This window comes from Balaenoptera physalus (assembly GCF_965194825.1).
Source record: "Balaenoptera physalus genome assembly, chromosome: 14".
In the NCBI taxonomy this organism is placed as follows: Eukaryota; Metazoa; Chordata; class Mammalia; order Artiodactyla; family Balaenopteridae; genus Balaenoptera; species Balaenoptera physalus.
The window spans coordinates 33,442,093-33,469,100 of NC_138893.1; the positions used below are offsets into that span (position 1 = coordinate 33,442,093).

General features: G+C 46.9%; 1 protein-coding gene across 13 annotated transcripts in view; it reads right to left on the reverse strand.

Annotated features, from left to right (window-relative positions):
* The window catches only part of PLPP4 (phospholipid phosphatase 4), a 567,054-nt gene that overhangs the window by 171,250 nt on the left and 368,796 nt on the right, over positions 1-27,008 (reverse strand). For all 13 annotated transcript variants that reach the window (XM_082424831.1, XM_082424830.1, XM_082424829.1 and 10 more), the window contains one exon: positions 1,593-1,701. In XM_082424831.1, coding sequence (XP_082280957.1) covers positions 1,593-1,701 — 109 coding nt within the window. The remainder of the gene's footprint in view (positions 1-1,592; positions 1,702-27,008) is intronic.

Sequence of the window (27,008 nt, forward strand, 5' to 3'; positions counted from 1 at the left end):
CAGCACTGAAGAACTCCTTTACTGCCTCCTTCCCTTCACTGCCAGCATGCAAATGTGCTCCATCCTATTTGTGTCTGCAGCCAGAATATTTGTGGCGTTTTTATCTAGACTTCAAAACAATCCACTGTTCACAAATCTAGGACACAGCCACAAATTTCTCACAATATCCCAAATGAACATTCACTCCAAACTGGGTTTTACAGCACACGAAATGTGAAATCTTTGAAAATGGAAACAAGTGATCAACAGAAGCTTTCCCTATTAAAACCATGGAGTAAACCAGTTAGACACACACTAGTTACTTTATTTCTAGGATTTATGGAAGATTTGAGTTAGAGCAGAAATGGAAAAAAATCTGATTTTAATACTCAAGTGTAAGGTAATACCCTACTCACAAGCACCCTACATTTTTCAATTTCCCCGATATTTACAAAAATCCAGTTTATTTTCCAGCAGAAAAGTAATTATGAAAAAGCAATTAAAATAATACTGAAATGCTCATGTAGTGCTCCGGGCACTTTGGGATGTTTGCAGACACAAAGATCTTTCCAATCATCACCGATGAACAAGATTTCCTCCACAAAATCAGAGGGGTTTCTTTCACAATGCAAAAATATTCCTCATGTTCTCTATAAAAGCTCTGGAACAGTCATTTAAGTTCCCAGAGGCAAGACACACAATGGCTGCTCAATAGGAAAAAGCTTCAAGCTACAAGGCTGCCCACCCAGAAGCTGCATTATTGTTCTGTAACACGAGGGGGCTTCAGTATCGCCTCTGCGACAGAAAGGCCTGAAGGCAATCAGCCAGGAGTCCTGGACACTCGGCTCCCGACTGTGGGGCAGCCTCCTGGCCGCGAGCAGGGCTCAGAGCTGGCTGCTCGGATGCGAATCGTGGCTCTGCTGCTCTCTAGCTTGTGTGGCTTTGGGCAAGTTCCCTCATCTCTCTGGGATGCAGGTCTGCAGCTGCAAAATTCGGGCAATAATGACATCTTCCTCACTGGGATACTGGGTGGGGCTAAATGAGATAATCCTTTCTTACGCTCTCAGCCAAGGGCCCGGCACACAGTAGAGGAAGTGTAAGAGACTGTAATCGACAAGGGGCAGAGCGAAGAGGTAAAAATGTCCCAGTATATCCACCAGCTATTTGGGTGCTTGCCCATGTATCCTAGGACCAGAGATGCTGTCAGGGGTGAGTTACACATAGTGATCCCATCATTGGTCAACTGACCAGCAAAACCCAGAAAAGTGGTTACCTGAGTACAGCTACATTGAGGTTTTTTAAAAAATACATGGAGCAGGAAACTCTGTTCACTAGTTTCTCATCTTATTTTACTCTAAGTATTTGGAAACAACTCGGGTTTAGCTCAGGTAAGCAGGGCCCTTCTTTTCCAAAGCGTCAGGCAATGGCTTCTCCCATGACCAAGCGGCGACCATCCTGATCTGGAATTGAATTTTAATTTGTTGGGCAGCTCGCCTCTTTTTTTTTTCAGGCTGCTTGCCATCATCAGCAGGGGTTGGAAATGCAGACATGAAAGCCCATTTGGTTCATACTTGGGAGAGTGGTCAAATCAGCCATGAAATCACGGTACTTACAAACATGAGGCGGGTAGGTACGTTGTCTGACTGCACCAAAGGATTTTTATAGAGCCAGATCTCCTCCGGCTGGATGACCCTCTGGAATGGATCCAAAAACTCCGTAAAACTGAAACAAAACAAAGAAAGAGGCGTGAGGGCTGAGCACTGGAGAAGGTGGCCCCTGCACACGCTCAGCTGGACGATCCGGCCTCTGGGGGAGCCGGGGGAGGACAGGCGGCCCGGCCGATGGTTCTCGGCCAGTTCCAACTGGGGAAAGATGGAGGTAGTTACCGAGACTGTAGAATCTTCTGTCGCCACCTGCCAGCGAGGACTAATTGTGGGCATGAGAGAATGGCTGTGAGGCTGACATACAAAGACTCTAGAAACTTGGGGATCCAAAGTGAACTGGGAGTTGAAGTCCAGAATGGTGGCTCAGACTGGGGCAAGGCAAGGCCAGCAGCACAGGCTCTGGGAACGAAATGGACTTGAGCTGGAACAAAGGTGAGGGAGCAGCAGGCAGGACTAGAGAAAGAACCGGTGGTGTTCTTCCCTCCACGCCACCCCAGACGGCACCCCACCACTAGCACCACCACCAGGAGGCAGACTGAGCTTCAAGAGAAGACGGAAGGTAGAGGCAGGAGAGAAACACAGAGGAGAGGAAAGAAGGGAGAGGGGGATGCGGTGCTTCCTGGGGCTGCTTCCAGGAAAGCAGACAGCTCTAGAGGTCCATCTCCTCAGCTCGCCACCTCCCGACCCCTCACACATCCTGGGAGCCCCAGACACCCAGGCGGATGAAGAGAACTACCACCAAGAGAAAACCTGGGGGGAAGAACAGAGACTGCAGGTCTGCTCTGCAGCTCTTGGCCATCGGGCCGCCTCCCAGCTCTCCAGCTCAGCTCTTGACCTGGTGAGTTCAGTTCAGAATGGCTTGAGATGTGGCGGAGAGAGCACAGGGGCCAGGTGACTCAGGGCTTGAGTGCCAGGCGAAGGAGTTTGGCTTTGGAACCAAGGATGAATTCGGCAGAGAAGTGTAGAATGAAATTTCCAATTCCAGATAGTGGCGAAGGTGGGGAACTGGAGCAGAACAGAGAAGGGAAGGCAGAGAGAGTTAGGAGGTTATGGCAGCTGTCCCAGCAAGAGACGGCTGCAGAGTGAAGAAAAGGGCAGGACAGAATGGAAGAACGTGCACATGGGAGGTGGGGTGGTCAAAGCAGATTCCAAGGGCTCTGGCTTGGGCTTCCAGGAAAAGGTACCATTACCAGGATGAGGAGGAGGGGGATTGGGGATGGGGAGGAGTTGGAGGTCAGCTAGATGACCTAGAGGTCATCTCCTCTAGGAAACCACACCCAGGTGACCAACAGTCTGGGTTTGCCCAGGACTCTCCTGGTTTTAGCACTGAAAATCTTGTGTCCCAGGAAAAGCCCCAGTCTTAGGAAAAACCTAGATGGTGGGTCATCTTAAAGCTATCCCAGCCCTGGGACAGAATCAGGGGTCTCACAGCCTTGGTTTCTACCCTAGACTTGGGCCTTTGTATGATCATGATTTGTTTGTATGTCCAGCTACACTGGGAGGGTGTAGAGGCTGGGGGTCACTCCAGGGCTGTGTCCTCAGAGCCCAGCAGGATGGGACTCTCAGCTACTGCAGAATCTGATGTCTATTCAGGACTTTGAACAGCTGCCACAGAAAACACCCTCAGTCTGATCAGCCTCACGCTGAATCCTATCATGTACCTACAAGAGACCTAAAATTCAACCTATCTTTTGTGTCTCTCTATAGATATCCCTCCCTCTTTCTCTGTCTCTCTCTCTTCCTCTCCTCCCCTCCCTCTCCCCGCAGTGGAGGTTTTAAGTCCTAAAACTCTGTTCCTCTGCCCGTGTATTTATGTAATTTCAAGAAGAAAGAGGTGCCGGCCCCTGACTGTTTCGTTCAGCACTGTGTCCAGAACATTTCTACCGCAGAATCTTACTGCAAGTGCCCTGAGATCCCGTCATCGATGTGTAAGGTAACTTCTGCTAACGGCCCTCCAAGCCTCCTCCAAAGTGAGACACGGGGGAGCATGCCGTCTGGGCGCTGGGAGACCTGCTCTCTGCCCGAGCTCTGCCATTAAGCTGCTCTGGGCTTCAGAACAAGCCACTTCTCCTCACTGGGCCTCAGTGTCCTCACCTGCAACACGGGAGGTTGGGCTAAGCCAGAGGTGACAAATGGAGATGGGTCAGAACCACTGGAGACACCCTACCCCAGACCTACAGTCTTGGTATGGACTGGGCCTGGTATGTGGATTTTAAAACACTCCCCAGGTGACCCTGAAGGGCCCAGCACTGAACGGAATGACCCCTAAAGGTCCTGAGCCCTTGTCCTTAAGGAGAGGAGACTTAGAGATTTAGCTCTCCATGCTAACAATTCTTGCATCTGCTGCAGGACAGGCTATGGAGTCAGGCCCATCCACGTTCAAACTCCAGCTCCGGCTGTGCGGCTCTTAGTGAGTTCCTTAACACCTCTGAGCCTCAGTCATCCCACCTATAGAATGGGCACACCTTAAAGTGTGGGAGTAAAAATAAAATGAAAGAATATAAAGTACCTAACAGAGCATGAACAGAAAGCAGCATTTTATCACCCTTATCATTTTACTCTTGCCTCCATCTGCAAGTTTTTACTAGACAGTTTTCAGGCTTTTTTTGGGGGGGTGGGGGGGGTCATTTTGTAACAACCTACTCACTGCACCCCGGTGTTTTTAAAACATTTTTTTTTAATAAATTTATTTATTTTTATTTATTTAAATTTTATTTATTTATTTTTGGCTGTGTTGGGTCTTCGTTTCTGTGCGAGGGCTTTCTCTAGTTGTGGCAAGCGGGGGCCACTCTTCATCGCGGTGCGCGGGCCTCTCACTGTCGCGGCCTCTCTTGTTGCGGCGCACAGGCTCCAGACGCGCAGTCTCAGTACTTGTGGCTCACGGGCCCAGCCGCTCCGCGGCATGTGGGATCTTCCCAGACCAGGGCTCGAACCCGTGCCCCCTGCATTGGCAGGCAGATTCTCAACCACTGCGCCACCAGGGAAGCCCTTAAAACATTTTAAATATAACTAAGGAAAAAGAATTTTGTTTTAGAGTTGTTTTCGAGAATATACTTGTAAAAACCAAAGCTTTCAGAATACTCCAGTTACTCTGGCTGCATAGCAAATTACCCCAAAACTTAATGTCTGAAACCAATCATTTTGTTTTGCTCATGATTTTGTGGATTAGAAAACTGAGAAGGGTCCAGCTAGGCAGAGTTCACTTAGAATCTCTCACGTGGTCACAGCAGTTAGATGTCAGCTGGGGCTGCATCACCTGAAGGCTTGACCAGGCTGGACATCAGGATGGCCTGTCACGTGGCCGCCGTGGGTGCCGGCTGTTGGCCAGGAGCTCAGCTGGGGCTGCCGCCTGGAGCACCTCACATACTTCTCCAGTACCACAGTCTCAGCATAGTCAGAATTCTTCATTCTGCTGGCTTCATCCAGAATGCGGGTTCCAAGAGGACCAGGCAGAAGCTGAATGGCTTTTCTGACCCAGCCTCCAAAGTCTTGCGGCATCACTGGGTTACATAAGGTCAGCCCAGATTCAAGAGAAGGGACCCTACTCTACCTCTTGGCAGGGGTGTAGCAAAGTCCGCATTACAGAAAAGCACGTAAGATGAGAGATATGGCTGTAGCCACCTTCCAAATACAATCTGCCACCCACAGGCTGTCATCACTGTAATGGTCCTGCAGCTCCCACTCTCAGAGACCCCAGAGCCTTGATTCCTGTGTCCTCCCCACACCGCTGGCCGCAGGGCCAGGGAGCCGGCACGCCGCTGAGCACTGTCCTTCCTCACCTCCTTTGTCTCCCCAGGGATACTATCCTCGCGGCCATTTTTTAAAGCCTCGTGCACCCAGCCTTCTGCACGATTCCTCACCCTACCCCGAGTGGCTGCAGCCAGAACACATCTGTCAAGCAAATTATATCCTCTGGGAGGAGCAGTACCAAGAAAGATAGATGTCCCTTCTCCAGCCATGCACCAGCCACAGGCATCAGCTTCTGAGAATCCAGATAGTGAGGCAGCTACGCAGAGGACATGGGTCTCAAAATGCAAACAGGAGCAGAGGTGGATATGTGGTGGAATGGAAAGCTCTGGAAGGTGTGTTCCTAAGAGAGGGCATGCCAGGCCTGGAAACATCCTTCCATGAGCTCTTTGTAAAGTGATTTGGAAACAAGGAAATGGAAACCCCGCTTCCACGTGAGGAGTTCAGGCATGGGCTCTAACTGCCTGCTCGGCAGGGCTCACTACACACTGAGGACCCCCCAGCAGCAGCATGTACGATCAGGGCTTCCCAAATGTTAATGCGCCCGGGAACCACTTGGGGGTCTGGTGACTGAAGATACAGCAGGTCCAGGGATGGGACTGAGGGCTGGCGTCTCCAACAAGCTTCCCGGTGATACTGATGCTGCTGATCTGTGGATCAAACTTGGAGTCGCCAGAGGCCAGGGCGTCAGCATCAGCTAGGAGGGAGCTTGCTCAAAATGCAGAGTCTTGTGCCCCAGCCAGGATCTACTGACTCAGAATCTTCATTTTTAACAAGACTGGTGTGAGCGCTACAGTTGGAGACACAGCTCTCGGGGAAAGCCAGTGCTTCCCAACTTCAGCCATTTAAGAACCAAGTTGGCCGGTTTTGCCTGATCCGCCCTCCACCTGTACTGTGACTTTTCTTCAGGCTTTGTAAACTAAAATGAGTTTATTCTAGAAGAAACTTCATGTTACTGCTGAATTATGAAATCAGGATTCCCTCTATAAACAGCTGGTAAACGTCATAAATACAATGAAAACAAAAGCACGCTCTTAAATTCTACCTTGATGCTTTTGCCTCTGGGTGGAGGCCTGCCTTCTCTGTGAGGTTAAACGAGACCTTCCGCGATGGAAGGAGAGGAGGCGGGGCGCATGTGCCCCCTCCGTGGTGTCGAGTCAGGTGGCTCACATCCGTGTGTACTCTAAATCCACCTTGCAAAGCCCCTGCAATCCTCTCCAGCACCACTTGTGTCACAGGAAAGGCAGAAAAAAGATGAAAAACAGATGACAACTCAAAAGCACAGCAATCTGGGGCCATTCGGGAGAGAAGAAAAGAGCCCCACTGGTCTTAGTAATGCCTGCAAGCATCAGCATACCCCAGGCCAGTATAATGACCAAGGTCCTTGAGTTTTCAAGAAAAGGCTGAAGAAAGTGTAGCAACTCTTTGACCACTGCGAGGTGTGTAAAACCACTTTGCTTACTTTCATTTCCAATAAATACAATACAGAGGAAAACATCTCAGTGCCCAGAAAGGGTCTGACAGATCCACCGATGCAGAGTTCCTCATAGCCTGAGGCTGAGAATCAAAACTGTCCTCACTGTGAACGGCATTTCTGCATCACTGCAGAGACTCATGGAGAAAAGGAGATTTGATGTGACGATCCTCCAATGACATGGCTAACTGGCCCCGTTATCCATTTTCACTCCTGATAGGCTGAAGGGCAGAGAAGACTCCTAACACTTCATCAGACTTGATGAACAAAAGTAAACAGAAAGGAAGGGCTCTATGTGAGAAGGAAATCTAACAGGTCAGAAAGTATCATTTATTAATTGTTCCAAAGAACAGATGCTAGTTAATGAGACCACACAGGTGTGAAAGCAGTGTTTTCTCCATTGTTACTGATAAACTCTGATTCAGCAGCCAGGGCCAGTCCAGCCTCAAAAATAACTGACTTCTTCCCCCATCAAAGGCATTCACTGAATCTTAACTATTGTCAACAATACCACTGCACTTAACTGAGATTCCAAAATAAACTAAAATGTCTAAACTGTATAGATCAACATGTTTTGATGTGAAAAGCATGGAGTTACTACTAAAGGAAACAGATAATTTTCTTTCATGAAAATGATAACTGTCTGAAGTCAGGTAACTTGCTGCTGGATTTTGATCCAAGACACGCTCCTTCCAATTTCTTTGCTGTTTTAATTGGACAGTTATCTTAAGCTAACATTATCTTCATTTCAAAATTGGGACAGTGTTACTCGTTTTCTCCTTTGTTTTCTGATGATACAGTTAGAAGAATTTAGAAAACATACATTGAAAGTTCAGACATTCTTCTGACTTAATGCCGAGCAATTCTCTCTTCAATGCATGCATAGTTTATGCATAGTATAGATGCTTTAATCCTCCTTAGACCAGATTCTTATCTACATACCTCATACACACACACACACAAACATGCATGTTCACACACACACCAAGCCAGAACTTGAGTGAGCAGAACGCAAGCAAAGGCAAGCAATCTAGCAATCTTCTAAGATACAGGGAGACCCACCAAGGTTAACTGAAATAGGAAAGAGGCAGAAGGAGATCTGATGTTGACACAGAGTGAAAAGCAGGCAGAAGGCTGAAGGAGGAGTAAAGCCAACGCCACGCAGATAAAAACATCCTGGTGTTCCAAGTAGGCAGCCAGTTACTCCTTCTCCCCAAATCACAAACACACGGCCTGTCGCCCTTCTGTGGTCCCCTGAACCTCACCAAGGAGAAGCGGATGCAATTCCAGTGTCACGCACTGCACCATGGGAGGCTCTCCAGGCCCAGCCGGGCATCAAATAAAAACATCACTTTGCCCCTTGGAGGATCCCCAGACCAGGGCCAGCTAGGGTAGCATTTAGAGTGGTGACAGATACACACCACGCTCACACACGCTCGCAAACACACATACACACTCTCTGCTGGTGGCTAGTCCTGTTTGCATAGCTCACCCTGCCCTTAAGCAGCCTAGGATACATGTCTGCTTATAGAGGAAGGGGTGCAGTACGGACAGACAGTGGACTTCCATCTTTGCCTATTGCTTATTCATTCAACAAACATTTACTGAGTGCCTATGATGTACCAGGTACCGTCCTGTGAACCCTGGTGTATAAAACACATACAGTCCCACTCTCGTGGAGATTACAGTCAAGCGTTGCTAAGTGCCACCTGATTGAGGAATGAGATGCCAAGGTCTTTAGTTACAGGTATCAGAACTCTGACTACACAGAAGCTCGCCACCCCACTCTACTTTGGGGGACCTCACTAGTTAGACCCATGAGATGGCCTCCAACCTGGAACTGCATGTGAGGATCCTGGGTCCCTAGGGATGTTCCAGGGTGTGACTCTATTACTGTCCACCTGCTCAATGTAGCAAGGGATTCAGCCCAAATCTGGGAACCCAGAGGAATGGCCACTCTTGACATCACAGTATCAGGAACAGCAAGTCCCTGAACAAGCGACCACGATGCTACTGTCCCCTGTGCCTCTTCTGACTCAAAGTCAAGTTCTCAAAGCCCCAGGGTCTCCTCATTATCTAAAGGATAATGGATTCCATAGATTTGTCAATGACCTTTAACTCATGTACCTTGATAATATGCTTTTTTCAAGATAGGTTAACATTTCTGTCACACACTAGACTCAGATTTCAACATCCTTTCCCCCAACCATAAAAAACACAAGATTGTATGGGAATATGAACTTAATCAGACCATTAACTTGGTTCAAATCCCTGATTCGGCATTTGCCAGCTGGGTGACTTGAAAAAAGTCACTTAACCTCTCTGAGATTTAAGATCTCCCTCCTCGTATCCCAGGATGGCCGTACCTCCCAGGGCAGTAATAATACTGCTATCGTCAGCAGTAATAAATGTTAGGATCTGGCACAGCGCCTGGGGCATCAAAGGGCTCAGCCAAAGGTGGCCGCTGTTCTTGCAAACATGAACAAGAAGGATGCTGATGACATGATGAGCGGCTCGAAGAAGCTCTCCCCTCCCCCCTTCCGCCCCACCCAGGGCAGTGAGGTTGCATGCTGCAGGAAGGAGACTGGACAGCACAGGTGAATGTCAACAACTACCACATCCTTTAGCCATTCTATGAGGAAACAATGGCCCAGAAGGTCACTTTTGAACCTTGCGTGATCCGAATGAGGAAAAAACAAGACACGTAATAAAGCTTTCCAGGCGACAGCAAAAAGCAGAGCATGTTTCTTAATTGCACTATTGACTTTTCCTCTCTAGTGGGCCTCTCTCATGCAAGAGGGAAAACACTTACAAACAGTCAGCAGAACAGGCAAGCAGCTCCACCGGCAGGGAGGAGGCATTGGGATTTTCCATTAGTCCTGGGGACAGGCCACTGAAAGAATATACTGATGGATTATCTCTGTGAGCCAGTAAACCGGAGACCAGCCACCGGACAGGACTTACCCTGGGTCGGGGAGCTTGGCCACCCCCAAAGACAAGGGTAACGATTATAATAATAACAATTTAACACAGTTATATTATAATAATAAATACTTATCACATTTGGAGCCATCTTGTGCCAAGTGCTTTACGTGGTGCTTTCCAACATTACTTTGTTTAATCTTCATAAGAACCCCATGAGGTAGAAATTACTGTTACAGTATTCCCATTTTAGAGATGAGGGTACTGAGGCTACAAGACATAGGGCGTCTTACCTAAGTCTGCACAGCTCTATGGGCTATAGAATGTCCACTATTCCATGTCTTCCTCAGCACACAGTCTGGAATTCTAAGGAGGTCAAGGAACATGCACGCATATGCACATGCACACATGTGCGCAAGCACACACACACACACACACACACACACACACACACGCCTCCCACCAATGTAATGGCATCTGCAATTATTTTATTAAGAGATATAATTTTCCACAATTAGAAATACAGCCTCACTCTTGGGAAAATGCAACATGTCGATCTCAATTCTCATGCAGTGTGAACGACTGAGATCAGATTCTTGCAGAGAGCAGTTTGCTGTTTGTTGTGAAAGAGAAAAGGAAAGAATAACACGCTGGGAAGGAGGTGGAAAGAGAAATGAAGACCCCCAAGAAGCCACTCCCACCACCTCCCTCCTCCCTGTCACTCAGAAAAGCAGCTTCCCCGCAGCAGTAGACTTAATCAAAGCAACCTGCCCTTCACCTGGATGGAGGAGAATTGCATCCAGGAGACCAGCCATGGACCAGACAAGGAACATCTCCCAGAGTCACCAGCACCCTCTTGGGATGGTCCCTCTTGCTCTTGCACAATAAATGAAAAGACTGTGGCTTAGCAAGTGTAACTGCCCACCGAGGCAGAGCCTGGATTCACATCCTCCTCCCCAAACTCTAAATCTCACGTCCTTTTCAATTGTGTGGGCACAGACACCCGAGGGCAGCCTGGGTGAGCTTTCCAATCATCCCTTCCAGCTGTGGGACCTTGGTCAAGGCACTTCATCTCCTGGGCCTAAGTTTCCTCATCTATGAAGTGGTGCTGATAACAGCACCTACCTCAGAGGGTTGGTATGAGTACTAGATGAATGACTAAGATGAAGTGCTGAGGGGGTGCCTGCATGGAGAGAGTATACTGTAGGTGCATTGTTGTACTACAGCAAAAAGCCAAAAATTAAGGCCTGATATGAGGTCCTCCCTTGATATCTGAAACCACAAAGGCTTCGAATGTCCTAACCACAAGTTCCCTCCCACTCAGCTCCCTCAGCCAAACAACCCTCCTTATCAAGCGGACCAGTTACAGCACTTGCTTATCCCCAAGCAGCAGGTTTCAGTCCGCTGCCAGCCCATGGACTTATTCTAACAAGCCAATCACATCCTCCTACAGGAAGCAGGGGGCACCCCACCCCCTTGATACTACAAAGCCTGCCTCCCACTGCCCCCGGCTGTTTAGTGTGCTCCTGTGTGACCCTGTGTGACACGCAGTGGGCTGTGAATCTGTAACTAATAAACTGCTTTCAGCCTCATCTGTCCAGTGTTGGCTGTCATGAACGGTCAGGATCGCTATAACTCAACTCCAGGGCAGGAATCCCTCCCTCGCCAAGGGGGCAAATAAGAGGTGATTAAAACATGTACTCCTCAGCTATGCCCTCCTAAATATGATGGGGTGGGATGGGGTAAGTGGTGGGACAGTGGAAACGTGTGGGCCAAGCCTGGAGATGTCCCCCATCTATCCAGTGCTCAGGAAAGAAGAGAGAGGGCCAGGAACAGGCTGCATGGATAATGCAAAGCTACTGACTCAGAGATGCTCTGCTCACACCAACTCTTCTTCAGCTTTTAGAAAAATGGCACTAACCTGCACGCCCTACCTGTGGTCACCAGTGCTGGGATCACAGACCCCTGTGGACCCCTGACACAGGCTATATGGAGCGCACGGCATCCCCATGAAGCATTCTTCCAGACGTGTATACTCTGAACCTAACCAGAACTGTGGGCTCAACTGCCAGCTTGTCGGAAATACAGGGGCAAAGGAACAGACAAACCCAGAAATAAAGTTGTAATGTTCCAGATTACAAGAATTGGAAGACATAAGACAACCAAGTGTAACCGCTGTGCTCTGACTGGATCTTGGGTCAAAAAAAACTTTTTTTCAACTATTTAAAAGAAACTTTGAGGATGACTCGGGAAATTTTGGAACTAGAGAATGAGCTGCATATTAGGTGACAGTAAGGGAATGTTACAATTTCCTTCAATGTGGTCAAAAATGTGGAAGAATATTTTTTGGAGAAGGAGCTGAAACATTTAGGGTATTTAGGATCATGATCGTCAGCAACTTACTTTCAAATAGTTCAGAAAAGTATATATAGAGACAAAAATACAGAGATGAAGCAAATAGGATAAAACGTTAAGTGCTTAATCTAGGTGGAGTATATGGGGAATTGTTTTGCTCTCTCAATTTTTCTGTATATTTGAAAATTTCCAGGATAAAACATTGGCATAGTGAGGTCCTGGAACAGGACCCTGAGTGGGGAAACAGCACAGAAGGTAGTGTTGCCGTGAAAGTGCAATGGTAGCATCCAGAGCTGTGGAGTGACAAGCCTACATTTTACCCTTGCCACTTACTAGCTCTGACCTTGGGCTAGTGACAGCTCCTCTCTGAGCCCTCGTTGCCTCCTCGGGGAATGGACATAACCGTACCACCTACCTGGAGGGCCATGATGAGGAATGAATGTGAGGACTTAGCATGGCCTCAGCATAAGACCGGGCCGCTCTCTGCTCAGTTGTCACCTCCCCCAGGAGTCATCTCCAACAGCAGTGGCATATTCAAAACTACTTCTGCTTCACAGAAAAAGCAGAACACGTTCGGACACGCCTGCGATGGAGCACAGGCATAAATGGAAGCTTACTTTGCAGAAGCACAATGTTCAGAAACCATATGCATCACCCCAGAAGTCCAAACATTTAGAGCAATTATTTCCAAACATTTCTACCGAGGGTGCCTTCCCTTTGGAAGGAAGCAACAGTAGACTGAAAATGTTTTAACTGCCTGCACTCAAACAGAAAATCCTGTTCTACATAAACTCAAGCTGCAAAAGCTAACACATCGGGGCCAGTTGGGGCTTCATGACCTGGGGCAAACTGCTGAATCCCCTTCCACATCTATAAAATGGGCAGAACACCCTGCCAGGATGTAGTGAGAATCTGGTATCATCATCAGGGCCCACAAGAAGCACTCAACAACTGGCACTGACATAGTAATCACTGAAAAATTCCAAATTAAAAAAAATCATTCCTAAAATACTTGCACACCGAGTAACCATGTGTGGACCTTATTTGGATCCTGATTCGAAGAAATCAGTGTTAGTTTTATTGGGTGTTACAAATGGTATTGTGGTTTGGAAGGGGGGCAGGCAATTGAAGGTTTTGCTTACCTTATTTTATTTTTTAGTTCTCACTGGTTAAAGTTACTTTTTGAAGTATTTAGATGTGAAATGATGCCATATTTGGAATTTGCTTTAAAATACTCCACAAAAAGACCAAAAGACAGGGACAGTGGAGGAAAACAAATGAAACAAAAGTGCTGATAACTGGTGGACAGTGTTGTAAAATTCCACAACAAAAAGGATTTTTTTTTTCTAATGGCTTCACTCATTGGCTATAAAGACACTTACAAAATTGTCTCTTACCAGCCAAAGCAACTGATACTCTTGGAAAGTATTATTAGCTTTGAATGGATTTCAGTAAAGTGTGACAATGGGAAGATTAATGCAAAAAATCAGAAAGAAGAAAGGAGAGAAATGGAGCAGCCTTCAAAAAGCCACACACCTGGACATACCTGGAAACCCTCAGGTTAAAGGTGCCCCAGAGCCTGGGGTGCTGAGGAGCCCTCTCCCTGGCTCAGATGCTGCCTTGGAAAGCAGGTGCCTAATGAGTAGGATAATGGGGGGCCTGTGGAAATGAGCCCCGCAGTGGCCGGAGACCAGGGGCAGAGTCAAGCCGCTGCGTTTGGGATTCAGGGAAACCTGGCTGCCAGGACTTCCTGGAGCCCAGATCCCCACCCCAGCACAAGCTCCTCATCTCCCAGCAGGGCCAGCGACACAGAGCCCTCCAGGACTGAATATTCTCTGGGCCAGACGCCCTTCCCATCGGAAAATGATGTTTGGTGCAGAGACCACTGTGCTGTATCTGAGCCACAGGCAAACAAAAGCCACTCCAAAGAAAAAACTAGTAAAAGATGCAAGTGGGAGAAAAGTGTATAATTTCTTTGCTAAGAGACCTCAGTCTCCAATTAATCTTCGACTCTACAATGCCCAGTGAACCGTTCATTCCTGGATTAATTAGGAGTCTTTAGGAATTTAGCCAGAGCGTAAAGCACTCTGGAACATTCTACATACCCATCCCCAGACCAGGTCACAGAAAGATATCCCAGGACACACCACTGAGCAGAGAAGTGGGGCAGAAGAAATGCCCCTCAACACTCAGTGCAAAACACAGTGAAGACAGAACTTAATTTAAGAGGCTTCTGAGCTGTAATTTTAATTAAAATACACCAGCCAGAGAGCACTTGTTTCTAAACAGGAGACTGCAATATGTCTTTGAGATTTCCCCTCCCTTATAACCTCATCTGATTTCCCCTGGTGTCCGTCCGTTACCGACAGCGAAGGGCGGCATCGGGTCTTTCTTACCTGAGTCCTTTGCAGAAAGCAGCCAAGTCTTGACCTGGACTAAGCCCCTGACCTTCTCTCCACGACCAATTTTCCCCGGTGGAGGGATAAGGCCATGTTCTCCTAAAACGGTATTCAGTGAGGCTGGCAGGCGAGAGGAGGCTGATGCGTGAGATGGAACAGCCGTGAATCAAAAGGCTGCGGGCTGGGGACAGTAGTGATCAGATGAGAGGCTAATGGCAGGGCCCAGGTCAGGGCTGAGAACAGGAATGGCCAGGCCTGTGGTTTTTAAGCAGATAAAGCCTCGTTTTTGCCCCCAAAGTTTGTTGCTGATGGTGAGCATCACTAAGTGTTTTCATAGCCACTTGCCCTGCAAACCCTGAGCTCCTCAGTACAGAGTCACATCGAGCCAGGGGCCTGTGGACATGGGCCTGACCGTGGACAGCTGGAGACACCCCCATGCTGGCATCTGTGGCCCCAACAATGGCCAGCTCCTGAGTCAAGGACCAAGCCATGGCTTCCCCTTGGTATAACCGGGCTCTATGGCTGGGATGAAGCTGCTCACTCGAAATCTTCCGAAGAAGGGGATGAAGATAACCAGGTCCTCATCACAGCTGAAAAGATACAGCAGCACGAGGCAGAGTAAGAGCCACAGTGGAACATCAGTTCCAAGAGGCACCCTGGATTCTTGTCTACATTTTATCAGAGCTGTATTCTCAGGGCTTAGAACAGCACCTGGTATGTAGTAGGTGCTCAATAAATATTTGTTGAGCAAAGGAAACCATCAACAGAACAAAAAGAGAACCTACTGAATGGGACAAAATATTTGTAAACGGTATGAACAATAAGGGGTTAATATCCAAAATATATAAATAGCTCACACAACTCAATATCAAAAAAAAAAAAAACAATTAAAAAATAGGCAGAAGACCTGAATAGGTAGTTTTTCCAAAAAAGATATACCAACAGAAGACGGCCAACAGACACATGTAAAGATGCTCAAAATCACTAATCATAGAGAAATGCAAATCAAAACCACAATGAGGTATCACCTCACACCTGTCAGAATGGCTATCATCAAAAAGTCTACAAATAACAAATGCTGGCAAGGATCTGGGGAAAAGGAAGCCCTCGTAGACTGTTGGTAGGATTGTAAATTGGTGCAGCCACTAAGGAAAACAGTATGGAGCTTCCTCAAAAAAGCAGAACTACCATATGACCCAGCAATTTCACTCCTGGATATATATCCAGAGAAAATGAAAGCACTAATTCATAAAGATACATGCACCCCAATGTTCACGGCAGCGTTACTTACAATAGCCAAGATGTGGAAGCAACCTAAGTGTTCACCAACAGATGAATGGATAAAGAAGATGTGGTATACATACAATAGAATATTATTCGACCATCAAAAAGAATGTAATTCTGCCGTTTGCAACAATGTGGATGGACCTAGAGAGTATTATGCTTAGCAAAGTAAGACAGAGAAAGACAAATATTATCACTTATATGTGGAATCTAAAAAAATAAAACAAACTAATGTATATAACAAAACAGAAACAGACGCACAGGTATAGAGAACAAACTAGTGGTTACCAATGGGAAGAGGGAAGCAGGGAGTGGCAAGATGGGGTAGGGGATTAAGAGGCACAAACTACTATGTATAAAATAAATAAGCTACAAGGATATACTGTACAGCACAGGGAATATAGCCATTATTTTGTAATAACTTTAAATGGAGTATAATCTATAAAAATATTGAATTACTCTGTTGCACACCTGAAGCTAATATAATATCATAAATCAATTATACCACAATTAAAAATAAATAAATAAATATTTGTTGAATCAAGACTAAACAAATAAATCCAGCTGTTTCAATAAAGAGCCAATCCTCTGCCACATGGAATCTTAAGTCAGAGGAAGGGAGAAAGAGAAGAAGGGAGAGAGGGAACTGAAGGAGGGAAACTGATCACTTTCTCAGTGCTTCCTACCTGCCAGCAGCCTGCCAGGCATGTCTTACACCTTCTCTCAATCATGCCTCACAACTGAAAAGGAGGCATTGTTATCCCCATTTTCCAGAGAGAGAAAACTGAGACCCAGCGAGTCTTCTTCACCTGCCCAAGGTCATTCAGCCAAACTGGAACCCAAACTCAGATCTTCTAACCATAATCCTGGGCTCTTTCCACTGCCCCCACTTTTGGAAACGTGGGCAAGAGCGCTCTGAGGGGGGCGTGTGGCCACGGGTGGGCTGCAGATAATAACTTGGCTCAGTGGAGGGGGCAGTGGGAGGGCCCAGGGCCTGCCCAGGTGGTACAGAGACACAGCCTGGTGCAAGTTAGCAGCTCGTTGAACTAGGAATCAAAAGAGCTAACTAGCTCTGACTCTACCACTGATTACTCTGTAATTATAGGAAAGTCACTTGCCCTTCAATGTTGTTACTTCTTTATAGGTAAAATGGAAATGCACTCACTTATTCATCCATTCATTTGCCGTTACAGCAAGGTAGTTAAATGAAAAGCGCAGATTCTGAAAGAACTTCCTTGGGTCTGACCTTGGTGAAATCACTTTACTTCTCTGTGCCTCATCTGCAGAAGGATTATTATAAACGAGATGACTGGCACACAGAAAGCAGGCCCAATACTCATCACCCCCTCCTTCTCTCATTCATTCGGCAAGCACTGACATCCCACCCATTGAGTGGGTTTTGTGACCCTGGGCTCCTGGGACACATTCTCTTGTTCTTCCATCCCTCTCCCTGCTCACATTCTCTTTCTCAAGCTCCCTTCCTTCCCTCCAGGCCCTTCATGAATAATGTTGGCCCCGCAAGGCAAAGGCCATCAGGCAGTGGGGACCACGTCTGCTCCCACAGCCAAGCTTGCCTGTGACTTCTGGTCTTCCCAAATTGAGCTCTCACTCCCCATCCTGGATTGAATCTCTAGTTGCTTATGAGCTGACAGCCACGGGTTTCCTTTTGGCTTTGGGAACCAGTCCCAGGCAGGCAGTAGCCACCAACACTGGGAGCCAGAACACCTATTTTTGGCTTAGCTGGTAAATCAACTCGAGTAAGTCTTTTCCTCATTTTTCTCATTAAGGAACTGGACTGGATAACTTCAGAGTTTCTGTCCAAACGCTGCAAATCTCCCCTCCCAAACAATGCAGAATTTAACAATTATGGGAACACCTACATTCCAGCTGTGGAATTATGCACTTAACATATATTATGTCATTCAGATGTTACCACACCTTACAAGGTAATTTTTGCCTATTAAGAAACTGAGGTTAGGGCATGCAAATTAAAACCACAATTAAATATCACCTCACACCTATTAGAATGGCTATCATCAAAAAGACAGGAGATAAGTGTTGGCAAGGATATGGACAAAAGGGAATCCCTGGGCACTGTTGGTGGGAATGTAAATTGGTGCAACTACTATGGACAACAGTATGGAAGTTCCTCTACATCCGTGACTCTAAGTGGGGAGGGATAAATTGGGAGATTGGGACTGACATATACACACTACTATATATAAAATAGATAACTAATAAGAACCTGTTCTATAGCACAGGGAACTCTACTCAGTACTCTGTAATGGCCTATATGGGAAAAGAAACTAAAAAAAAGGAGTGGATATATGTATAACAGATTCACTTTGCTGTACACCTGAAACTAACACAACATTTGTAAATCAACTATACTCCAATAAAAATTTTTTAAAAATAAAACTGGTAAGCAAACAAACAAACAGTATGGAAATTCCTCAAAAGAATTAAAAAAAAGGACCACCATGTTAACCTGCAATCTTACTCTGGGTATATATCCAAAGGAAATGAAAACAGGATATCAAAAAGATATCTGTACTCCCATGTTTCGTACAGGATTATAAAGCCAAGATATGGAAACAAGCCTTGTCTGTCAATGAATGGATAAAGAAGATGTGATCTATATACACAATGGAATATTATTCAACCTTGAGAAAGAAGGACATCCTGCCATTCGCAACAACATGGCTGGACCTTGAGGACATTAAGCTAAGTGAAATAAGTCAGACAGAGAAAGACAAATGCTATATGATTTCACCTATATGTGGAATCTAAAAAAGCCAAACACATAGAAACAGAGACTAGAATGGTGGTTACCAGGGGCCAGGGAGGTGGGTGAAATGAGGAGATGTTGGTCAAAGGGTACAAACTTCCAACTATTAAGATGAATAAGTTCTGGGGCTCTAATGTAGAGCATAGTGATTATAGTTAATAATACTGTATTATATACTTGAAATTTCCTAAGAGAGTAGATCTTAAATGTTCTCACCACAAAAAAAAGAAATATTAATTATGGGATGTGATGCAGGTATTAGCTAATGCTAATCATTTCACAATATACAAGTGTACCAAATCAACACGCTGTACACCTTAAACTTACACAATGTTATATGGCAACTGTATCTCAATAAAGCTGAAAAAAGGAAAAAACCCTGAGTTTAAAGGTTAAGTAATATTGGTAAAAGGAGGCTAATAGTATGCTACTGAATAAATCAACTATTGCTTCTCGCCTTAAATGACCTCCCCAAGTCCTTTATTTATTTTATCAATGGTATCATGTGCCTTCAAATGGATCAGCACCCAGTGCAACGGGTACTATTACCAACCAGAATGATCCCCTTGCAAAATACCAAAGGTGCGTCTACATCACTCCATGCCCAGTCAGCAGAAGAGTGGGCACCTTCCCACCTGTACGTGTAATTGCTTTGCTTAAAAACATTACAATAAAACTCCATAGCTGTCTCTGAAATATAAAAAACCAAAAGCAGAAGAGTTATACTCACCATTCTCAACCGGTTGGTCAACCTGCTAGACGTATGAGAGAGACTTCCCCGGAATCTGCAGTCATTACTGGAAGGTCTTAATTGGCTTTCAAGATTTTGCACAGCCCTGCAAATTTGTATAATCAAGTTTGGGAAAGTGTGTAATCAAGCTGATTTATCCACAATCATCTCCCCCTATTATCCTCCTTGTTACCCCATTCTGCAATTACTTGCATGGAAAATTTTTATGTAATGGAGACACACAGGAGAAGGCAGCAGGTCCCTTCTGAATCCTACAGTGAGGGAGGGGCTCAGCTCTGTCCAAGGAGATTGGGTCCCTACAGGAGACGGACCTGGGCAGGCTGACCTCAAGACAGGTAGGTTAAATCGGGATAAATGCCCAATGAGCCCTCGCTCCAAAGTGAGGGCTCCTGTCACCCTACGCTCGCTTAGAAACTCACAACTACTTCCTCCAAGGGAGGACTCACCATGTCCAGTCAAGGAGTGACCACCACCAGACACAGTCCAAAGCAAGCCAAAAAGCAACAGTGAAAAATGATGTGCCCGTCGATACTTGTTACTGGCTCTGACGCTTGAACTCCCATTCTCTTCCCTATATTAATAGTAATGTAAAACAATAATATTATTTATAACATCTGGCATTCATGTACCACACACTGTTCTGGGCACTTTGAATGTACCATATATCTTTTCAACCTCACAACCCCTATGGAGTATTTCTAGTACTATCCCCATTTTACAGATGGTCAAACTGAGGCTCTCAGAGGCCACACAGTATTAGTGCAGCAAGATCTCAGAGCCTATGCTCATATACTCACCAAGTGGTCCTGCCTGATCAAGAGAAGGGTGGAGACAGAGGGGCCATGTTCATATCAAAGCATTAGCAGATCTTTAAAAGGAATATTTCGGAAGAAGCAAAAAAAAAGTTTGAAAAACTGAAAGAAAGCCACTCACAGATGGAAGTTGGTGCGATCATCCTGATTTGAGGCTGTTGGCAGCACCAATTGGATCTATGGAGGGCATGAGAAGTCCACAGACGGAGGCCCTGGTCTTAACTGGGCCACCAAGTGCCTTGTGACCTTGGTTTTTCCATTTGTAAAACGCTTGAATGGACTCTAAGAAATAACATTTAATGACTTTTAGGGTTTGGAGACCTTCTAACAGGAGAACAGAGCAAAGTTAAGAATGCCCTGGGTCAGTGGTTCTCAACCCCTGCTGCATAGTACACTCACTGGAGGAACTTTTAAAAAATATCACTGCCCTTGCCCTGCCCCAGACCAATTAAATCAGACTCTCTGGGCATCCAGGGTGAGGCACCCCTGCTCTGGAGCCTCCTTACAAAGTGAGGCAGGCAGGAGGCAGCTCGGAAGGTCAACGGGACATATCTCTTCATTCTTTTCACTTTTCCTGTTCTTTTTTCTTTTGTTTGGATTCTCTCTTTGGTTTGTCTTTACCTCATTTATTTCCCTGCTGAATGAATCAATAATGGTCCTTTAAAAAATGTTACAAGGAATCCACAGTAACCTGCATCAAAAAACATGTGCATGTTTTGAGTTCTGCCCATGAATCCTTCTACATTATGAGGACTCCCCTTCTCAAGGAGGCCCCGTTAGTCGGGAGCTAAGCAAGCAGGCAGTGCTCTCTCTATCCGTGCCACCTGTTATGGGCTGAGACTGGTCTGGCCTGGCAGCAGGTCCCTAAGCCTTGGAGGCCTTTCCCAATGGGCAACACCAAGACTAGAGTTTGAGTTTGGGGAAGAGAATCAAAGGGGCCACACCAGCCCTAATTCCGAGGGGCAGCTCCTGAGCAGGTGCGAAGAGGTTAGTCGATGTTTGCTGAGCCCGAAGGCTGTGCCAGGCGCTGGGGTCCAGCGTGAATGAGGCACAGCCCCTGCCCTCGGGGAGCTCACAGTCTAGGGGGAGGCACAGGCGTACAAACCAACTGTATTAGCTTTCTATTGCCGATGTAACAAATGACCACAAACTTAGTAGTTTTAAACAACACATGTTCTGGAGGTCAAAAGTCTGATGCAGATCTCACTGGGCGAAGATCAAAGCACTAGCAGGGCTGCATTCCTTTCGGGAAGCTCTGACAGGAAATGCACTTCCTTGCCTTTTCCAGATGCTGCCTGCCTAGGTGAAAGGAGAATCCTGTGTTCTCCCATTTTGTGTTGCTGTTGGTATTTATACGACATGCAAACACTCAAAGGAGAAAAAGAGGGACAAGAAGAAAATCCCCCAAATGTTAACATAGCTGTATCTTCTCAGTCGCTATTACACCACACTAAATTTCCACCGCAGCACTTACTACCACGCAAGTGTTTGCTTATTTCTGGTGGCCCCGCCAGGCTGAGAGTACCATGAGAACACAGCCCTTGCCTGTCTCTCCCCCTCCATCCCGGGGGCCGGAGCAGTGTCAGGCCCATGACGGTGACCACGGTGGACGCTGACCAAGGATTCACGCCATGCCCAGCACGTCCTGAGTGCTTCATATGCATTAACTGCCTCAGTGCTCATGAGACCCCTCAGAGCACGCCCTGTTAAGTGCCCCTGTTTGCACAAGGGCAAACCACCCTAGCCCGCCTCTCTCAAAGGCACCCTCAGGGCCCTGGAAAGGGTCACTTGGCACTCTCCCCCGCCCCTGCAAACAGAGGCCAGTACTGACTCCGTGTCCTGTCTTCAAACAATAACTTCTCATTTATTCCAGTTCTGACCTGGATAAATACTCTTCCCGCAGAACTTCCACAGGGATGAGGCTGAACCCGAGCTGGGGATGGTGCACAGGGAACCAGGAGGATGGCTCTGCAGAGCAGAAGAGTGGAGTTGCCACCAGCCCAGCACGGGGAGGTGCAAGGATGCTGGAACCATGTGGGTCTGGGTTAGAATCCGGGCTCTCCACTCGGAGCTGTGACCCTGGGTATGTCACCTCCCCACCCTGCCTCTTGGTGGAGAACCAGGGCCTCTGGACAGTGGGGATTAGCAGAGACGCACAAGGCAGCCGGACCCAGGGCCCAGGATCCACTGCCCAGTCGGTCTGTGCTGCCATCGTCCTCATTATTCCCTCACTCCATTCTGACCACACTGGCCTCCCTGAGGTTCCTTGAAGCTGCCAAGCAGGCCCGACGTCAGGAACTGTGTCCATGCTGTTCCCTCTACCAGGAATGCTCCTCCCGACACGTGCGCGGCTCACTCCTCACTCCTTCAGCGGCTGCTCAGGGAACATCTCGTCCGCCAGGTTTTCCCAAGCATTTCTCCGTAAATCAGCAACACCCCATCCCAAATCAGTCCTCTCTCTCCTCCTCAGGCATATATTTTTTCTACTTTTCATCACCATCCAACAGACCGTATTTTTACTTGTATACTTATTAATCTGGTACCTTCTCACCAGATTAGGATGTAAACTACACGAGGACAAGGACTCTGTTTTGTTCACTGCTATATCATCAGGGTCTGGAGCTCTGCCTGATGTCTAACAGGTGTTCCGAAGAATTTGTTGAGGAATGAATGATCCTTCTCTATAATTTCAGAGAAAAAAGCCACTCACATATTTACTGATATTTCCTCTAATAAATGGTCTGTAATCATATTTCTGGCTACAGAAGAGAGATATAGAAAACACCTTGAGGAGATACACACACACACACACACACACACACACACACACACACACACACACACACACACACACACACACACACACACACACACCAGACAACTGTGAAGGCCAAGGGCAGTCAGGATGACAAGAGGCAGCAAGGCCTGGACATGGAACCCTCCAGGGCAGCGCGAGGCCAGCCAAGTTCAACAATCTGATTCTCCCCCTTCCCTCTGCCCTGACACCTACTAGGCAGGGAAAGCACCACGTGCCACATACACGGTGTGGAAATTTTAAGTCCATTTTGTTTTCCTGGACAGGCTCAGCTTATCCGGACAACAGAGTTCTAACCACCTCAACCGTGAGCAACACAGCTGAGAACCCGACAGCAGATGAGCTTCTGTCAGGGGCCTCCTGGGTCAAGCGCTTTACAGAACTGGAGACGAAGTCTACATTTCACAGCTGAGGTTCAGAGAGATTAAGCGATTGGGCCGGGGTCCCACAGCCAGCAAGTGGCAGCGGGGACTCGAACACAGGGCTGTCTGGCTTCCGGGTCTGTGAGGTCTTCCGTCACCCCACAATGCCTCGAGGCCCACAGAAGACCAACATCTGCGTGTTAACAATGCAGCCGAACTTGGCTACTTGCCATTCCCGGGGCGGGGGAGGGGGAAGTCCTACCAGAGCGGGTCATACACCGAGCCAGCGAAGGGTCAGCTGCCGACCCAAAGACATGGACGGAGCAGGTGGGGAGGGACCCTACGAGGCAGGCACAACTCCGCGGCCACTGAATTCTACACTTACCAGATCCTGGAGGAGACACTGCTCAACCCCCAGACAGCAGAATCCCAGCATCAGACGCCCTTAGCACAGGAACAGACTTTAGTTATCTGCTACTTACTAGCTGGGTGGCCTGACACAAGGTCCTGGAGTCCTCATCTGCCCAACAGAGAAAAGAGGAGCACCAAACCCCACAGGGAGGCCATGAAGACTCAGTTAAGCAAACTGCCCGATGCCTGGGGAGGGCCCTGGAGAAGTTAGCTGTTGTTATTATCATTAGCTGTCAACTCCTCCACTGTCAATTTAAAAATCCTCTCCCCAATTCAGCATTCACAGTCGATGGGAGACTCCTACCAAGCAAGCGGTCGTATGCACTTGGACAGCTCCAATTGTTTTCACTCTCTTCCATTCAAGGAACCAAGGAGTCCCTTCTCCCTGCTGTTCCCTGCACTGTCCTGGAACCTCTGGGATGGTCCACACCCTCCTTTCTTGGCGGTCCACACCTGAGCGTGGTTTGGCTAAGCTGCCACAATTCCATTACCTGTTCCCCACAGGACAAGGTCTGCAAACCTGTCACTACCTGGTGGTAATGGGGGTACGAGATCCAACTGTGTAGAGTCCAAAACCCTAACCCATATTCCAAAAATGGACATACCCCCAACCAGGGCAGCCACTGGGCATCTGTTGTGTGCCGGTCACAGTGTCACTGCTCGGGATGGAGCGTCCAAGAAGGCAGATACAGTCCCTGCCTTCCAGGAGCCCTGGGTCCAAAGAGGAAGATGGACAATCAGAAAGACAATGGCCACGAGGTTTGGGGAGACTGTAATGGGGAAGAAAAGGTGCTATCTGAGCACCCAGGACAGCATAACTCACTTCATCTTGCGGACTCAGGGAAGGTTCCTCAGAGAAAGTAGGAGCCCAGCTAGCGCCTGAACACCACGTGAGTTGGGTAAGGCTGTGGGGAGAGGGACGGCTGGGAGAAGTGCTCCAGGAAGGAATTGCTATGAGGCAGTTTGCCATCCTTAGATCTGGAGGTCCTACTGCTGTTAATAGTATGGAAGGCATAATTAGCTTTTTAAATTAGCATCTAGGAAACCCGCAGGCCTTACGAGGTCCTCTGCACACAAACTGCCTTCAAGCCAGGCCCCTCCCATCGCTGGCAGCTGTGGCTGGCTCTGCTGAAGTGAGACGCAGGACTTCACATGTAATCCTGTTAGGGCTTACCTTGTTAGTTTCAGACCCATCATTCCTGCCAAGATTTTTATGAATCTTGATTCTATTATCCTATGTATTAGCCTTCCATCCTGGTTTTGTTTCATTCGCAAATTTGATAAGCCTGCTTTCTATGTCTTTATCCAAGTTGCTGATAAAAACCTTGGACAGAGGAGGCCAGATTCAGAGTCCAGAGGCATGGGCCTCGACAGCATCGCCCAGCCATGTCCCAGATGCACAGCCACTGCCAGTATTCTCTGGATACACTACTTGTTCAACATCTAACTACTATATTAGCCATTCTCTCGTTGTACTCAAGGGAGGGACAGACTTAGTAACAAGAATTGCAATACCTCGCTCATAGAACTCAGCTATCAACACCATCCTTCTATAAGAAACAGAAAACAGTCAAAAAAGCCTCTGGGCACACAGAATACCCAAGCACTTAAACACAGCAGAGCTATTCAGTTCTTCAAGCTAAACCTATTCACTCTTGTTTTATACACTGTTTAAGTAAGGTGACTCTCTCCTTTCAAAGCCTTAGCAGATTAGTAGCACCAAATCAGAAGTGGAAACATAACTTGCTTCAAGTAAGAATACTGTCTACAGCCTTTCACGAACAGAGAAAAAAATTAAGCCAAAAGAAACAAACCACAGTAATTACAAAACCCAGTTACTATTTGGGAAAGGGGCCTTATACCTTAGTACACCAAAGGATCCCGGGACCACCTGAGGGCCACTCGTCACCAGCAATGGGTTAAGTTACGTTTGGCATCCTTTGTTTTAGAATAAAGATAACAACTTTTTTAATGCATGATAATACAAGTGTCACTGACCTTGTGGGTAAACATGTGTTCATTCAGCAAACTTGTCCTGCACACCGAGATACACAAGTGTGGTGGAAATGGGTGAATGGTTGAAAGGCATTGCCAAACAGCACTGACCCCCAACAGGCAAGGTCCCTGCACTCACAGAGTGAGTTGCCAACAAACGGGGATGCCAATAAATAATGGACAACATCATTACAGATTAAAATAAGTGCTATTAAAAAATAAAATGGGGTAATATGATAATGTGATAGGATGGGGCATGAGACATTGAACAGAATGTTCAGTGGAGGTTTCTCCATCAAGAGACATTTGAGCAGGAATGGTGAGGAGAACCAGCAGATCAGGCACTGCAAGGAGTAACGTTAATTAGTACAAACTTTCTGGAGGGCAAGCTGATGAAAGTAGAGGGAAAAATGCTTTGACCCAGAAATCCCTCATCCAGGAATTAAGCCTAAGAATCTAATCAGAGATGTGCATGGCAAGGCATGAGCCGGGATGTTCAACACAGCGTTGTCTACATCAACTAAAAACCAAAGACAGACCACTAATGTCCAACTCCAGTCTGCTTATTGTATTAGATTATTTGCCTAATTTAATGGACTGTGTTGCAGCTGTAGGGGAAGAAAAAACAATTTTCCCTCTACCATTCTGAGTTCTTGGCTGGGACCCCTATAACAAAAGACAAAAAAATTAACAAGAGAAAAAGAATCAGAAGTTTATTAACATGGATACCTCATATATACACAGGGGATACCCAGGGAAAAATGAGTAACTCGAAGCAGTGGCTTAGAACTCCAGCTTATATAGCATCCCCAATAAAGAGCAATGAATTAGTGAAGAAATGACAGGACAAATGAAAGAAGTTTTAGGCTTCTAAGGGCAGCAAACTGTGGGAAAGTCAATACATAGACAGAAAATAATGGTAGATAAAGGCTAACTGTGGAGTTTGTTATGTAGACTCCTCTGGTGCTGTCTCCAGTGACCAATCTCTGTCTTTCCTGGTAGAGAGGGGAGGAAGGACGCCCTTGAAAGTTAATGCCCTGCTTTTAGGAAAATAGGGGGAGGGCAGGGAGCCTTTCCTGCATCTGCCTCCTCTCAACTGCCCTCTTCCCAAAATAATCTTTATGCCAATTCTGGGGCAGCATATTCTGTCACCATTCACAGCTATTAAAAAAGCAAGTTGGGGAAGAATATTTATTGGTATAGAAAGATGTTGAGGGTGTAATGTCAAGTGAAAAAGGCAGCCTATAAAA